Genomic DNA, 16,545 nt, shown 5'->3' with positions numbered 1-16,545 from the left:
TTTCCTCTCCTTCCTTTGTGCTGTTTTGTCATAAAAATTTCATCTTCATAAATTATATGCTCAGGGATATAGATTTATAATAATTGCTTTGTGCTTTTAAACCATATAGGAGAAAACTAGAGTTATAAATAAAAAATACATTTATACTGTCTTTAAAAAATAATTAGGTACTTACCTTTACCATTGCTTTTTATCTCTTCATGCAAATTTGAGTTATTATGTTCTTTCATTTCAGCCTATGGACTCTCTTTTGTTTTTATTGTAGGTTAGTTTGACTGGTAACAAACACTCTCAAATTTTATTCATTTGGGAATGTCTTAATTTCTCCTACATTTTTGAATGATAGATCTATTAGATATAGAACTCTTGATTGTCTAGGAATGGAACTTTGAAAGCATTCCAAAAGCATGTTTTGCTCCTTCCAGTGGCTTTAGCCTGAGGATTGTCATCACGAATGTAGGTTTTGGATTTTTAAGACTATTATGGATCTGTAAAGAAAGGAATGAGAATAAAGCAAGTTAAAATGTCACATAGCTTACTGCTCTTACCAATTCAGCTGTTTTTCTTTTTCTTTTAACTTTTTAATAAACACTCCACAGCCTTTGGTTATTTTGTTTATTTTCAGAGTTCCAAAAAAGTTAACTCTGACAATCTTTGCCAGTATTTTCATTACTTTTATGGAGGAATTTTCAGAGATCTATACTTGTTCTTTAAACTGATGTCACTAGGACACTTAGGGTGTCACTAAGACACTTAGGGTGAGTCATTTTAACATCTCCCCTTCTATTACAGTGTTCCAAATTAAAACTGTTTGGTTTTTTTTAAGATTTTATTTATTTATTCATGAGAGACACAGAGAGAGAGAGAGAGAGAGAGAGGGAGAGAGAGAGAAACAGAGACACAGGCAGAGGGAAAAGCAGGCTCCATGCAGGGAGCCTGAAGTGGGACTTGATCCTGGGACTCCAGGATCACGCCCTGGGCCAAAGGCAGGTACTAAATCACTGAACTACCCAGGGATCCCCAAAAATGTTTGTTTTAGCTTGGGTTTCACTGGCAACAGAGCATGATATAAAAACTTGTATACAGATAGTTTATCTGGAAGGTAATTTTAGGGAGCAGAAGTGAAGGAGCTGAAGGAATGAGGATGAAAAGGAGGACAAACCAATATCAAGGTATGTTAATCATGTCTATGCTACAAGCAATGGAGGCTTGGCTGCACCAGGACCTCCACAGAAGCACATAGCATGCTTTCCAGACTAGAAATGAATGCATTTATCCATTAGCTCTTGTCCTCCATTGGCTGTAGACTGCCCACAAGGTTCTTAACTTTCCCATACTTCCATGTCTCAAGTTGCCATGACCATAGAAACTTCCTATATCATCCAGACACTGGGGGACAAAGAGTAGTGCCTGCTGTAGACACTGTCAACACAAAATGAATAAAGCCCTCAATGGTCTTGTTTTCCCTAGCTTAGAATGCAAACAGAGATAAGGTGAAGAAGATATGAGCTGGAGTCTATGTGTATTAGTCAGGGTTCTCCAGAGAACCGGAATTAGAGAAACAGAACCAATGGGATATGTGTGTGTGTGTGTGTATTGTATGAACCAATTTCATATATATTTGTACACCATTATAATAATAATATAACATATTATAATTTATGATAATAACATGATATTGTGTTGGGATATATGATAATGATATATGATACTGTGTTGGCTCATACAATTATGTGGGTTGGCGAGTCCCAAGATTTGGAGGATTAGTCTGCAAGATGGAGATGCAGAGGAGCTGGTGGTATAATTCTGTTTTGAATTCAAAGGTACAATAACCAAGAGAGCTGATGATATCTGAAGTCCAACAGACTTGCAACCTATGCAACCTATATTTCAGACTGAGTCTGAAGGCTGGAAGAAGTGCATGCCACAGTTTGAAGGCAGCCAAGCAAGAAAAAGTCTATTTTACTTAGGAAATCGTCAGTCCTAAAGCCTTCAGCTGACTAGATGAGGCCCCACACTTTACGGAGAGCAATCTATTTTACTAAGTATACTGAGGTTAATCTCATCCAAAATACTGTCATAGAAACACCCAGAATAATGTTTGACCTCAGTGTGTTCTCTAATGGTTTGTTTCCTCTTGTTTCCCCCCGATGCTCATCTATTTTGTTTCTTAAATTCCACATATGAATGAAATCAGGACAAATCATGTGGTATTTGTCTTTCTCTGACTGACTTATTTCTCTTAGCATAATACACTCTAGCTCCATCCACATTGTTGCAAATGTCAAGATTTCATTCTTTTTATGGCTGAGTAATACTCCCTATATAACCTCCTTTTCTCCTCCTCCTCCTTCTTCTTTTTAATTTAAACTTTACTTAGTTAACATACAATGCAATATTGTTTCTGGAGTAGAATTCAGTGATTCACCACTTACATACAACACCCAATGCTCCTCCCAACAAATACTACCTCTTCTTTATTTTCATCAGTCAATGGACATTTGGGCTCTTTCCATAATTTGGCTAGTGTTGATAATTCTGTTATAAACATTGGAGTACATGTGTCCTCTGAATCTGTATTCTTGTATCCTTTGGGCACATATCTAGTAGTACAGTTAACTGTTGGATCACTAGGTCATTCTATTTTTTAATTTTTTGAGGAACCTCCATACTTTTTTTCTGAATTTCCCAGAGTGGCTGTACCAGTTTCATTCCCACCAACAGTGTAAGAAGGTTCCCCTTTCTTCATTAACATCAAAACTATTGTTTCCTGTGTTAATTTTAGCCATTCCAACAGGTATGAGGTGATATCTGATTATGGTTTTGATTTGTATTTCCCTAATGATGAGTGGTGTTGAGCATGTTTTCATGTGTCTCTTAGCCATCTGGATGTCTTCTTTGGAAAAATCTCTGTTCATGTCTTTTGCCTATTTCTTAACTAGATCATTTATTTTTGGGTATTTAGTTTTATAGGATCTTTATGTATTTTGGATACTAACCCTTTATTGGATATGTCATTTGCAAATATTTTCTCCCATTCCATCGATTGCCTGTTAGTTTTGTTGACTGTTTCCTTTGCTGTGTAGAAGCTTTTGATATTGATGAAGTCCCAATTGTTTATATTTGCTTTGTTTCCCTTGCCTCAAGAGACATATCTAGTAAGACATTGCTATAGTCAATGTCAAAGAGGTTGCTGCCTGTGTTCTCTTCTAGGATTTTGATGGTTTCCTGTCTCACATTTAGGCCTTTCATCCATTATGAATTTATTTCTGTGTATGGTGTAAGAAAGTGGCCCAGTTTCATTCTTCTGTATGTTGCTGCCCAGTTTCCCAATACCATTTGTTGAAGAGACTGTCTTTCATTGGAAGTTCTTTCCTGCATTGTTAAAGATCAGTTGGCCATACAGTTGTGGGTCCATTTCTGGGTTTTCTTTTCTGTTCAGTTGATCTATGGGTCTGTTTTTTGTGCCAGTACCATACTGTCTTGATCACTACAGCTTTGTAATATAACTTGAAGTTTGAAATTGTGATGCCTCCAGCTTTGCTTTTCTTTTTGAAGATTGCCTTGGCTATATATATATATATATATATATATTTTTTTTTTTATTTTATTTTATTTTATTTATTTATTTTTTTTGTGGTTCCATACAAATTTTAGGATTGCTTCTTTTAGCTCTGTGAAAAATGCTGGTGCTGTTTTGATCTGTTTTGATAGGGATTGCATTAAATATGTAGATTGCTTTGGATAATATAGATATTTTAATAATATTCTTCCAGTCCATGAGCATGGAATGTTTTTCCATTTCTTTGTGTCTGCTTCAATTTCTTTCATCAGTCTTTTAGTTTCCAGAGTACAGATCTTTTACCTCTTTGGTTAGCTTTACTCTTAGCTATCATACTGTTTGGTGCAATTCTAACTGAGTTTAATTCCTTGATTTCTCCTTCTGCTGTTTCATTATAGGTGTGGAGACATACAACAGATTTCTGTATGTTGACTTTATATCCTGCGACTTTACTGGATTTGTATATCAGTTCTAGAATTTTTTTGGCGGAGTATTTCAGGTTTTCTTTTCTTTTTTTTTTTTTTTAAGGTTTTATTTATCCATTCATGAGAGACACAGGCAGAGGGAGAAGCAGGCTCCATGCAGGAGACCGACGTGGGACTGGATCTTGGGTCTCCAGGATCAGGCCTTGGGCCAAAGGCAGGCGCTAAACTGCTGAGCCTCCTGGGCTGCCCATTTCAGGTTTTCAATATAAAATATCAATTTGTCAGCAAATAGTGAAAGTCTGACTTTTTCCTTGCTGATTCAGCTGCCTTTTATTTCTCTTTGTTACCTGATTGCTGAGGCCAGGACTTCCAGTATTGTGTTGGATAAAAGTGGTGAGAGTGGATATTTCTGTTTTATGCCTGATCATAGAGAAAAATCATTTTTTCCCCATTGAGGAGGATATTGACTATTGGTTTTTATATATAGCTTTCATGATGTTGAGGTATGTTCCCTCTCTTCTTACTTTGTTAGGGGTTTTATCAAGAATGGATGTAATACTTTGTCAAATGCTTTTTTTGCATCTATTCAAAGAGTCATATATTTCTTATTCTTTCTTTTATTAATGTGATGTATCACATTGTTTGATTTGCAAATATTGAATGACCCTTTCAACCCAGGAATAAACTCCACTTGTTCGTGGTGAATGATTTTTTTAATGTACTGTTAGATTTGATTAGTTAGTATTTTATTGAAAATTTTTGTATCCATGTTTATCAGGGATATTGGCCGATAGTTCTCTTTTTAGTGGGATCATTTCCTGGTTTTGAAATCAAAGTAATGCTAGCCTCATTGAATGAGTTTGGAAGTTTTCCTTCCATTTTTATTTTTTGAATACTTTGAAAAGAATAGGTATTAACTCTTCTTTAAATGTTTTGTAAAATTTCCTTATGGAGCCATCTGGCCCTGAGCTTTTGTTTGTTGGGAGATTTTTGATTACTGTTTCAATTTCTTGGTTGGTTGTTAGTCTGTTCAAGTTTTCTTTTTCTCCCTGTTTCAGCCTTGATTATTTATATATTTCTAGGAATTTATCAATTTCTTCCAAATTGTTTGATTTGTTGGCATATAATTTTTCATCATATTTTCTTATAATGCTTTGTATTTCTTTGGTGTTGATTGTTATTTCTCCTTTCTCATATGTGACTTTATTGATTTGCATCCTTTCTCTTTTCTTTTTGATAAGTCTGACTGGGGTTTATCAGTTTTATTAATTTCTTCAAAGAACCAGCTCCTGGTTTCATTGATCTGTTCTATTGTTTTTTTTTTTGTTTGTTTTTTTGTTTGTTTCTGTATCTTTTATTTCTGCTCTAATCTTTATTATTTCCCTTCTTCTGGTGGCTTTAGGCTTCATTTATTGTTCTATTTCTAGTTCCTTTATGTGTAACGCTAGGTTGTTTATCTTCTTTAGATTGGAGCTTTTAGTCCATTTATATTCAGAGTGATTGTTGATATGTATTTAGTACCCTTTTGTTACTTGTTTTGTCATTATTTCTGGATATTTTCTCTGGTTCCTTTCTAGTCTTTATCACTTTTGGCCTTTCCCATTCAAAGAGTCCCCTTTGATATTTCTTGCAGAGCTGATTTAGTGATCACAAATTCTTTTAGTTTCTGTTTGTTCTGGAAGCTCTTTATCTCTCCTTCTGATTTGAATGAGAGCCTTGCTGGATAGAGGATACTCGGTTGCAGATTTTTCCCATTCAGCACATTGAATATATCATACCATTTCTGCTGGCTTGCCAAGTTTCTGTGGAGAGATCTGCTGCTAACCTTATTGGTCTTCCCTTGTAATTTAGGGACTGCTTTTGTCTTGCTGCTTTGAGGATTTTTTCTTTACCTCTATATTTTGTAAATTTATATTACATCTTGGTGTTGGCCTGCCGTCGTTGATTTTGATGGGAATTATCTGTGCCTCTTGGATTTAGATGTCCATTTCTTTCCTCAGATTAGGGAAGTTTTCAGTTATAATTTTCTCAAATAAACCTTCTGCCCCTTTTCTCTGTCTTCTCCTGGGATTCCTATGATACAAATGTTATTAGGCTTGATGGAGTCACTGAATTCCCTGTCTACTTTTATGATCCAAGATTTTTCTTTTCCTCTTTTGTCAGCTTCATTATTTTCCATAATTCTGTCTTTTATATCACTTATTTGTTCCTCTGCTTCTTCCATCCTTGTGGTCATTATATCTATTTGGTTTCAAATCTCAGTTATTACATTTTTCATTTTTGCCTGATTGATGTTTAGGTCTTTCATCTGGCAAGGGACTCCTTGATGGCCTCCCTGCTTTTCTCAAGCCTAGCTAGTATCCTTATGACTGTTGCTTTAAATTCTGGATCAGGCATATTACTTATATCTGTTTTGATTAGATACTGGCCATGACCTTTTCTTGTCCTTTCTTTTGGCATGAATTCCTCTATGTTGGCATTTTGTCTAGGCCTCTGCCTTCTTCTCTGTGTTAGGAAAGCCTCTTCTATTTCTTGCTTCTGAGTGTAATGGCTTTATGAAGAAAAGGTCATATAATGTCCAAGGCCTGGAGTTTCAGGAAGTGTCTCTGGTGTGTGCTGTGTGTGCCCTGCTGGTGTTATGGTTGCTCTATCCGTCAGGTCAGTTCTCTGCAGAGTTTCTCCTTGCCTCCAGTGGGGAGTGTTTGGTGAGTTGCAGCTGAGTGTGCTCAGGTCTGTTTGCTAAAAGAGACCTGATACTATTTCCACTAGAATTGAAGCTTGACAGAACCCTATGGTCAGTAGATGTGATTCATGTGGGGGTTTGTGTTGGTATTCTGGGGAAGGGACCTACTGTGCTGGTTCTTAGGCACACTTCCCTGAGAGAAGCAGTGCCAGCAGAGCACAGGGCGGTGGGACTTGGTGTAAGCAGGTTAGGCTGCCAGTATTGGCACTGTCGTGTTGACTGAAATCAGTTTATGCTGGGCGGGGGGTGGGGGGGTGGGGACTAGCCATCTCTTTTGTCCCTGGAGAGTGGAGTCTGTGCTTATTGCTTTTAGGGAAGCCCTTCCAGAGGAGTGAATAATTTCCCCTCATGCATCCTAGACATTTTTCAGATCACTGTTTTTATATTGTTTCTCTTTGGTTTGCTTACCTGCCTTGAGCAGGGCTCTATCTCATCCAAAGTGGCTAGCTATTAAAACTCCAAACTGTAGGCACCTGGTGTTATGATGACCTGAGCTGGTCTTCTGGGAGAGTGTCTCCTTGCACTGGGCCTGATGCAGATTTCACCCAGAAGGGCAGTTGCGTCCAAGTGCAGGGGCAGGGGGTTTGGAGCAAAGCTGGTTAAATAGCCAGGGTCTTGGCTAGCTGCACTCAGCAGGTGTCTCTGCGCCTATGTGAAGCGGGGAGAGAGAAGAGGGAAATGGTGCCCATCAGCTCCTTTGCCCTGGAGAGGCAATGCTACCTCTTTCAGATGCACTCCAAGAAGAGGGAACAGTCTTTCCTGTGAGTCTTAGATGAGCATCAGATTGCATGGTCTGCCCCCAGGGTTACCTTGCCTGCTTTTTCTCTCGGAGCAGAGAAGCATCTTTAGGGCTTTATCCCAGCCGTGTCATGGACTTCTAAAACTCCAGTCTTTAAGGCTCGCTGGTTGCAAAACTCATGAAAATCAGCCACTCAGGTTTTCCCAGCCAATGGCTTTGGGGAAGTGTTCTCCTTTACAATCCCCTGTGTGCTGCTTCTCTTTCTCTCTCGCTTTTCTCCACTATCATGGCTTTCTCCCTCTGCAGGATTCTTGATCTGTTTCTTCCCCCAAACCATATCTCTGCACTTCCTACCTTCCCTGATGTGGCCTCTTCTATCCCTCTAGTTGTGTAGTGCTGTCAGTCCTCAGGTTGATTTCTTTGCAGTATAAAACTTTTAAATGAGTCACATACTATATTTAATGTCTCCATCTTAAGTATATACTCTAATATTAGTGTTAAGGTATGCTTTATAGGGAATATATGTGATATATCAATGTTTATTATTGATCTGAGTTTCTCTAAGCAGAGCTATAAATAAGTTATTTTCCATCTCATTTGAAGCCATAATTTTAGGTGCTATTTTATATTAATGCTGAAATTCATTAAATTTGTCCTTAACAATCTAAGGTTTTCCTATTTTAGTGCTATGTGACAGAATTAGATTTCTAGCTCCAGGGTATTGAAAGGTGACAGCAAGGTTCTGTTGTATTTTTGCAATTCATTAAGTGTGTTTGGAAAAGAGATACCAGATGTTTAGATTAAGAAGATTTGGGCTTTTCCAATTTCTTTGTAGTCCTAAAGAAAAAAAAAGAAAAAATCTATATATTAGTTTAGAAATTCAACTTTCCAAATGTTTTTATAATTTTTTTTCTTTTTTTGAATAGCAAAAATTTTATAGACATATGTTACATTACATTGGTCTGAATTTGGTAAGGTCAACCAGATATTTATTTTATGCATATGAAATACTATTTTTCAGATTATTAAATCATCATCTGTCTTTTTAATAATCTTTATCTGCAATTGAAAAATGACTTCCAAATTAATGATCAAAAGGAAGAGTTTCCTGGAAGGCCAGAGGATGTCATCAAAACAGAGAATTACTTTTGGGCTTTAAAGCTGACTAGAATTTTCTCTGCTGGATTTAGGACTTCTTTGGGAGCTGTGACCTCTTTGTGTCTTCCAGTATCTCCTTTTTTTTTTTTTTTTTTAACAGAAACGAAAATCTTTTTTCTTATTCAACAGTCTAGGAAAATTCTGGCACTTCAACTTTAATTTGCTTTCATTTTCTTTTCTTTTTTTTTTCTTTTTTCTTTTTTTTTATTGGAGTTCAATTTGCCAATATTTAGCATAACACCCAGTGCTCATCCCACCAAGTGCCCCCCTCAGTGCCCATCACCCTGTCACCCCAACCCCCTGCCCACCTCCCTTTCCACTACCCTTTGTTCATTTCCCAGAGTTAGGTGTCTCTCATGTTTTGTCACCCTCACTGATATTTTCACTCCTTTTCTCTCCTTTCCCTTTATTCCCTTTCACTAATTTTTATATTACCCAAATGAATGAGACCATATAATGTTTGTCCTTCTCCGATTGACTTATTTCACTCAGCATAATCCCCTCCAGTTTCATCTATGTTGAAGCAAATGGTGGGTATTTGTCTTTTCTAATGGCTGAGTAATATTCCATTGTATACACATAGTATCTCACTTTTGAGATCTTTTTTGTTTTATCACTGTATTTTTTTTCAAATAATTGCATTATAATTAAACTTTTGTTTCTGGGAATTCTCCACTTATTATTATTATTATTATTATTATTATTATTATTATTATTATTATTAGTTTTTCACCACTGTGTTTTGGAAGAGGATAGCTTAGTTTTTATATTTCATAGATTCACAAATGAAGAGAAATTTTGCTTCAGGATAGGCCATACCCAGAGTCTCACCTATAACTGACTCAGATGATGTGGATGAGAAGATGTGGAGTTCTTTGTTTTGATATTTAGATGAGATTTTGGATTTAGTGTTGATTTTAGAATGGTTTAAGTCTTTAGAGAATGCTGAGATGAGATGAGTATATTTTGCTTATAGATAGATAGAGAGACAGACATAAATTTGGGCATATCAGAGGTGGCCTATATTGTATTAAATTGTGTCTCTTTCAATTCATGTCCCTCTAGAATCTCAGAATGTGATCTTACTTGGAAATAGGGCCTTTACAGATGTAATTTGTTAAGATTGAGTCATACTGAATCATGATGGGCCCTAAGGACAGTGACTGGTATTCTTATAAAGCAAGCATGTGAAGACATAGACACATATATACACACAGAGGAGAAGGTCCTGTGAAGATGGAAGTGGAGATTGGTGGGAAACATCTATAAACCAGGGACTTCCTTTTTTTTTTTTTTTTTTAAAGATTTATTTATTTATTTATTTATTTATTTATTTATTTATTTATTTATTTATGAATGATAGACAGAGAAAGAGAGAGTGAGAGGCAGAGACACAGGAGGAGAGAGAAGTAGGCTCCATGCTGGGAGCCTGACGTGGGATTCGATCCTGGGACTCCGGATCGCGCCCTGGGCCAAAGGCAGGCGCTAAACCGCTTAGCCACCCAGGGATCCCCAAACCAGGGACTTCCAAGCATCTCTAGAAACTACTAGAAGCAGGAAGAGGCAAAGAAGGATTCTTCCCTAGTATCTTCAGAGGGAGCATAGCCCTGCTTAATTTTAGACTCCTAGAGTCTATAACCTTGAAAGGAAATTTTTTCTTATCTTAAGCCACCCAATTTTTGGTACTTCATCATGTAGCCCTTGGGAACTAATGGGATTTTTTTTTTAATTGATGGATCCTGATTTTATTTTATTTTATTTTATTTTATTTTATTTTTTTATTATTTATTTATTTATTTATTTATTTATTTATTTATTTATTTATTTATAAATTTATTTTTTATTGGTGTTCAATTTGCCAACATACAGAATAACACCCAGTGCTCATCCCGTCAAGTGCCCCCCTCTGTGCTCGTCACTCATTCACCCCCACCCCCCGGCCTCCTCCCCTTCCACCACCTCTAGTTCGTTTCCCAGAGTTAGGAGTCTTCATGTTCTGTCTCCCTTTCTGATATTTCCTACCCATTTCTTCTCCCTTCCCTTCTATTCCCTTTCACTATTTTTTATATTCCCCAAATGAATGAGACCATATAATGTTTGTCCTTCTCCGATTGACTTATTTCACTCAGCATAATACCCTCCAGTTCCATCCACGTTGATGCAAATGGTGGGTATTTGTCATTTCTTATGGCTGAGGAATATTCCATTGTATACATAAACCACATCTTCTTTATCCATTCAACTAATGGGATTTTGTACTCAGACGTATCAGGAATGACCAGGTAAACAGAAGTCCTTTTGGAATACATAAATATGAGATGATCATGCACTTACATACCAAATACAGCATAGATGACTAAATTCAGATAGTAATACTGCTAGCAAGTTGCTAGGTTTACATACTAAGTTTATATGTTTTCCACTATTTAAGGAATTGTGTTATTATAAAATAGTACCATTTTAGGGACCCAGGACCTAATTCAAAGAATTTCCCCAAGGATGTCTACCAAATATATTGTCATCAGGTAACTCCTAAAGGTGGCCTCAGATGTCTCCTCTAACTATGCCTAAATGTATCCTGTCAATTTGCTGCTGCTAAATTCACTGGATACTAATAATTTTATATTTTCATAAAGTCTGTGCATTATGATGCATACTTTATCCATAAAGAAAAAAACACTTAAAATTGGAATCCAAAAAAATTAAATAAACTTGAAAAGGATAGATATAATTGAACATTTCTTATAAACAGGAACTATTATGGAGCAGATATGATTAAAAATTTTTTTTAGGGATGGCTAAAACCCCTAGGTGGCTCAGTCAGTTAAGCATCTGCCTTCAGCTCAGGTCATGATCCTGGGGTCCTGGGATCAATCCCCACATTGGGCTCCCTGCTTAGGAGGAGTCTGCTTCTCCCTCTCCTTTTATCCCTCCCTTCAGCTTGTGCTTTCTATTTCATGCTCTCTCTCTCTCTCAAATAAATAAAATCTTTAAAAAAATTTCTTTCAATAATACCATGAAGCTAACCAATAAGAGTTAGGTTTGAGAGGGCTCATTCTTACTTTTTTCTGGTTGATGTTTTGAGATAAATTATCATCTCACTTCATGACTTATCAGAGACATTGTTTCTTCCAGGATGCTATCTTTGAACTTCAAGTACAGATGTTTGTCCCACAGCTAGTGGCTAGCTCCCCAGTCCTTTTTCATATCTCTTACTATAGTGTAATCATGTGTTTATGTAATTGTCTTCTCTACTTGACACTCAGCCCCTAAGAAAGTTAACTGAATTAGCTGGGTTGTGTTTTTTTGTTTTTTGTTTGTTCCAGGACTGAACATTCTTTATCTTTAAAAACAGCTTTGACAGATTAACTGACATACAGTAAAGTGCATATATTTAAAGTGTACAATCTAATAAGTTTTGACATACCCATTGGGCCATCACCACAAAAGAGCGAACATAGCCATCAGCCCCACAAGTTTCCTCAGGTAGATGGGATGGATGTAAATAAAACTTTAGAAGAGAAATTGATTCTAGAGAACTTAAGAATCCTGAACAAGAATGCTGGTGGGTAGAAGTTAACAGTTTGTAGCAGTTAGATCAGAAACATCAGGCAGGACATGGAGGTAGCTTTTTAAGACTCATCCTGGCTTATTGAAATCCTCTCCCTGCATCACATCTGCTCAAGAAATGGTGCCTTTGATGTCAACCTTAGTGAGTTTGGAACTCAGTAAAAAGCAATAAAAGCCAATACTATAGTTTATTCATTCTAAGTTTATATCTTAATTCTTTGAAATGAAGATACATCTTGCAATCAGTAATGTTTCCTAGTTTAATTAACATTTTCTTTTAATCCAGTATATAAAGTAATAGTGAATCTTAATATTCATTTTGTCTTGTACAAAGTCTGCTTCTTTGTGGCTAAGTCAGAGACAGAAAGCCCATTATATTTTCTCTTAGTTTACAGTTTGCTCCTAAGCCACTCATGGTTCTGTTTTTTTGTTTAGTCTCCTGAAGTTTAAATTGTGGGCTTGTTTCCATAGGATGCAGTGAAAGTCAGTTGGAAAGATACGGAAAGTCAAGAACCACTGATGCTAAAAGATGACCTGATGTACCTATAAGATGTTACTCTCTCCAAAAATAAATTTAAACCATTTTGGGAGTGCCTGGGTGGTGTAGTCATTTAAGCATGTAACTCTTGATTTTGGTATAGGTCATGATCTCAGGGTTCTGAGATCTAGCCCTGCATGAGTATGTGGAGTCTGCTTCAGATTTTCTCTCTTCCCTTTGCTCTTCCCCCTTTTTGCTTTCTCTTTCTAAACAAACAAACAAACAATTTTTGAAATTTGTACAAGTCATTGTGTAAAGAAAGACTTGTTTCAGGGTCCCACCAAAAATAAGCATATATATGGGACCAGAGAAGAACTACTCAAAAGACAGCAAGGAGAACATGAAAAATAAACCTTATTATAAATTTAATCTGGACTCACACTGTCAAAGTAGAGGTATAGATCAGAAATTTTATTCTGTTATTATTGTTGAGTTTGTATATTTGGGGATGCTACTCATTGGGTCTACTGGTGTGTTGCCTGGCAAGTCCCAAATACTTGTTGGATTTAAATGGAAATCCAGTAGTGAAGAAGTGATATTGATCACATGACTGACAGGCTGTCCTGATGATGTAAAGATGGAATTTGCTGTGTTTCAACTAATCACAATCTGGGTTTTTGTTTTTTGTTTTTTGTTTTTTTTTACTTGCTCTTTGAGATTAGAAATGCACTTTTGTTGGACATGGAGACTACATCCATTTCTCTGGATCAGAATTATGTCAACCAAGGACCTAGGGCCAAATTGTTAATGAACAATGAGAAGGATGACTGTCAATGGACTAACCTATTCATGTTGGCACAACTAAACATTCTCTTTTTTTTTATTTTTTTATTTTTTAATTTTTTTTATTTTTTAAACATTCTCTTATTTTAGGCAGAGCTACATGGGAAACTAAATTAGAATCAGAAGACTACTTGATGAGGACAGAATCATTACAAGTAGAGTTAATTGTGTGATAAATAATAGAAATGGAATGCATAAATCAGTGTTGAGGAAACCTCCTCTCTGTGTTATGAGTGTTCAAAAACCAGTCTCTCATATTTAAGCTTCTTTTACCTGTAGTTCAAAACTGACAATCGCTGTACATTTTATTTCCACGTCTTTTTTAGGCTACTGTATAATTGGTTATGTTGATTCAAGTTGACTCAATTATCATTATATGCCTATCTTAATTGCTGTGTTTATGTACCAAACTCTGCAGTCATATATCACAGACAGTATCTTGTCTGAGTTAATATTTTGATTTACTCTTGCATTTGAATCACCATTTCTAGTCTGCATTTGTGACTGCGTAGGTTTACAGGTTTATAGGTATTTACTTATTTATTTATTTTTTAAAAAGATTTTATTTATTTATTCATGAGAATACACAGAGAGGAGAAAGAGAGAGAGAGAGAGAGGCCGAGACACAGGCAGAGGGAGAAGCAGGCTCCATGCAGAGAGCCTGACGTGGGACTCGATCCCGGGTCTCCAGGATCACACCCTGAGTTGTAGGCGGCGCTAAGCCGCTGAGCCACCGGGGCTGCCCAGGTTTATAGGTATTTAGATACTTAATATTTTAGTAGTATATATTTCAGATTATGATCTAATTCTTGAATAGGGAGACACTTTATCATTATCCTTATGCACTGTCATAGACATCACATTTCAAGGTGCCTCCATCTCCAAATATTACAAGACTTTGAAAGTGTTTCTGGATTTTATGTAGGCCATGTGAAAAAAGGAGATTGAAGAGGCTCAAAAACAATGGTTTTGGCAGTTTCCTTGAAGCAAGTTTCAGTGTTCATGTGCAATCAGAGTTGACTTAAAAGTAAGGTGGCTGCATCAAATCTTTCTTGAATATCCGTGTTTCCTCCATTATAGTCACTGTGACAGACTTATTAATCTCTTTATCTTCCTTTTTTGTTTCACTTTTTTCTCCTATCAATAATGAAGAATGAATCTCAATTCATGCAAATGAATATTACTATACAGATAAGTGTAGCTGACAGTCACTGAATGCTAATTTTATTATTCAGATTTAGCATGTGCATAAATTAAGTCGTGTTGTTCAAGTTTCTTTATACAATTGTTATAAAATGAATAGTTCTTAAGCTAAAGTCATTCTCTTACTAACTTTGTTTTTACACTTCTTTATAAATATACCTATGAAGATTATTTCCCTTTCCTATTTTTTAGAAAGGAAGAATTATAAGTAGAGAGTTAACAATGGGGAGGATGTGCGTTCATTTGCATGAAATTATTGTTAAGGGAAAAATTACTATACAAGTATTGTAATGTTGAGATAGCATGCAATACATAATAATTATGTTATTATACTTTAAATCTTCTATTATTGGTCATAATTGTCAGTTTATGAGTAACCTTTGAGGAAAAATGAGTTAAAGGAAATGGGTAGAGAGCAGACCAGTGAGGAATCTTACCAGAGAGGTAATAGTTATGGTAGAGACTGATGAAATTTTAACCAAACCATGCTTCCTCTTCTTGACCACACAGTTAAACTCCATTTCCCAGTTTCCCTTGCACTCAGGTATAGCCTGAATGTTGGAGATCTATCCATTGTCATAAGAGGAGAAGTGACAAGCTCCATTTCCTGGTTTGGCATGTGGAACTCTGACACAATCCTCTAACCTCTATTACTAACCATCTTGGCACAGCTTGGCCCATTGGCCTTGGATATCACATTTTGGATATATGGAGTCACAGAAAGGAAAGATTCTGACTCCCTGCATTGATGTTTAGATGAAAGTTCTTGATTCTCAGAAAAAATAAATAAATTGGGCTTTATATGAACAAGAAATAAACTATTGGGGCAGCTCTAGTGGCTCAATGGTTTAGCCCCGCCTTCAGCCCAGGGCATTATCCTGGAGACTGGGGAATCGAGTCCCACCTCAGGCTCCCTGCCTGGAGCCTGCTTCTCCCTCTGCCTGTGTCTCTGACTCTCTCTCTCTCTCTTTCTCTCTCTCTTTGTATGTCTCTCATGAATAAATAAATAAAATCTTAAAAAAAGAAATAAACTATTGTGTTTGAGTCATCCTACATTTTTGAGTTTGTTACTGTAGCTGGTATAACTTTAATGCAACTCGAAACAAAGAATTTCTTGATAATCCTCTCATAATTTTTAGTGTGCTATTTATAATCCATCAAAACTGTACATAGCCTTAAAAAGATGTCATTATACTTTTTAAAAAAAAATCATGGTGCCTGGGTGGCTCAGTCAGTTAAACATCTGACTCTTTGATTTCAGCTCAGGTCATGATCTCAGGGTTGTGAGACAGAGCCCCACTTAAGATTCTCTCTTTCCTTCTCCCTCTGCCAGTCCCCTTCCCTCTAAAAAAATGTATGAAGGGCTCTATTACAAGGACAAAAGCAGTTATTATTAGTTGGGACTCTGTTATTAGTAAGTGACCATAAAAATCAGGAATTCCTTGACATATTAAGGGTATTTAAAATTGTTTAGGGCAGCCCCGGTGGCACAGTGGTTTGGTGCCGCCTGCAGCCTGGGGTGTGATCCTGGAGACCCGGGATCGAGTCCCACATCAGGCTCCCTGCATGGACCCTGCTTCTCCCTCTGCCTGTGTCTCTGCCTCTCTCTCTGTGTTTATGAATAAATAAATAAAATCTTTAAAAAAATAAATAAAACTGTTTAGACACAAAAGTCGTCTTTAATTTTATTGTACACATTGACTCCTAACAAAGAAAAAAACCCCTCTAACACCATGAGAAGCATCTTGGTATCTTCATTGTTGGTGTTGTGTTTGGATTGCACATGTTTTGTTCATATGCAGTGGTATGTGCAAAAATTCCTTC

The 16,545-nt window shown here is 36.5% G+C and overlaps 1 protein-coding gene and 1 long non-coding RNA gene across 52 annotated transcripts in view; one reads left to right on the top strand and one right to left on the bottom strand.

Annotated features, from left to right (window-relative positions):
• LOC144293718 (uncharacterized) overlaps nucleotides 1-398 on the bottom strand; it is a 110,185-nt gene extending 109,787 nt beyond the window's left edge. For 7 of the 28 annotated variants that reach the window (XR_013361025.1, XR_013360972.1, XM_077864732.1 and 4 more), the window contains exon 1: nucleotides 176-397. Coding sequence is in view for 7 of the 28 variants with exons in the window: in XM_077864732.1 (XP_077720858.1) it covers nucleotides 176-230 (55 nt within the window). In the remaining 21 variants the exon portion in view is untranslated. Of the gene's footprint in view, nucleotides 1-175 lie in introns of all 28 variants that reach the window. The other 21 variants (XR_013361036.1, XR_013360990.1, XR_013361017.1 and 18 more) reach the window with 9 other exon arrangements.
• LOC144293771 (uncharacterized) overlaps nucleotides 1-16,545 on the top strand; it is a 583,355-nt gene that overhangs the window by 166,521 nt on the left and 400,289 nt on the right. The window lies entirely within an intron of this gene.

The sequence above is a fragment of the Canis aureus genome, chromosome 2, assembly GCF_053574225.1.
Source record: "Canis aureus isolate CA01 chromosome 2, VMU_Caureus_v.1.0, whole genome shotgun sequence".
Classification (NCBI taxonomy): Eukaryota; Metazoa; Chordata; class Mammalia; order Carnivora; family Canidae; genus Canis; species Canis aureus.
This window is presented reverse-complemented; position numbering and strand designations above follow the sequence as displayed.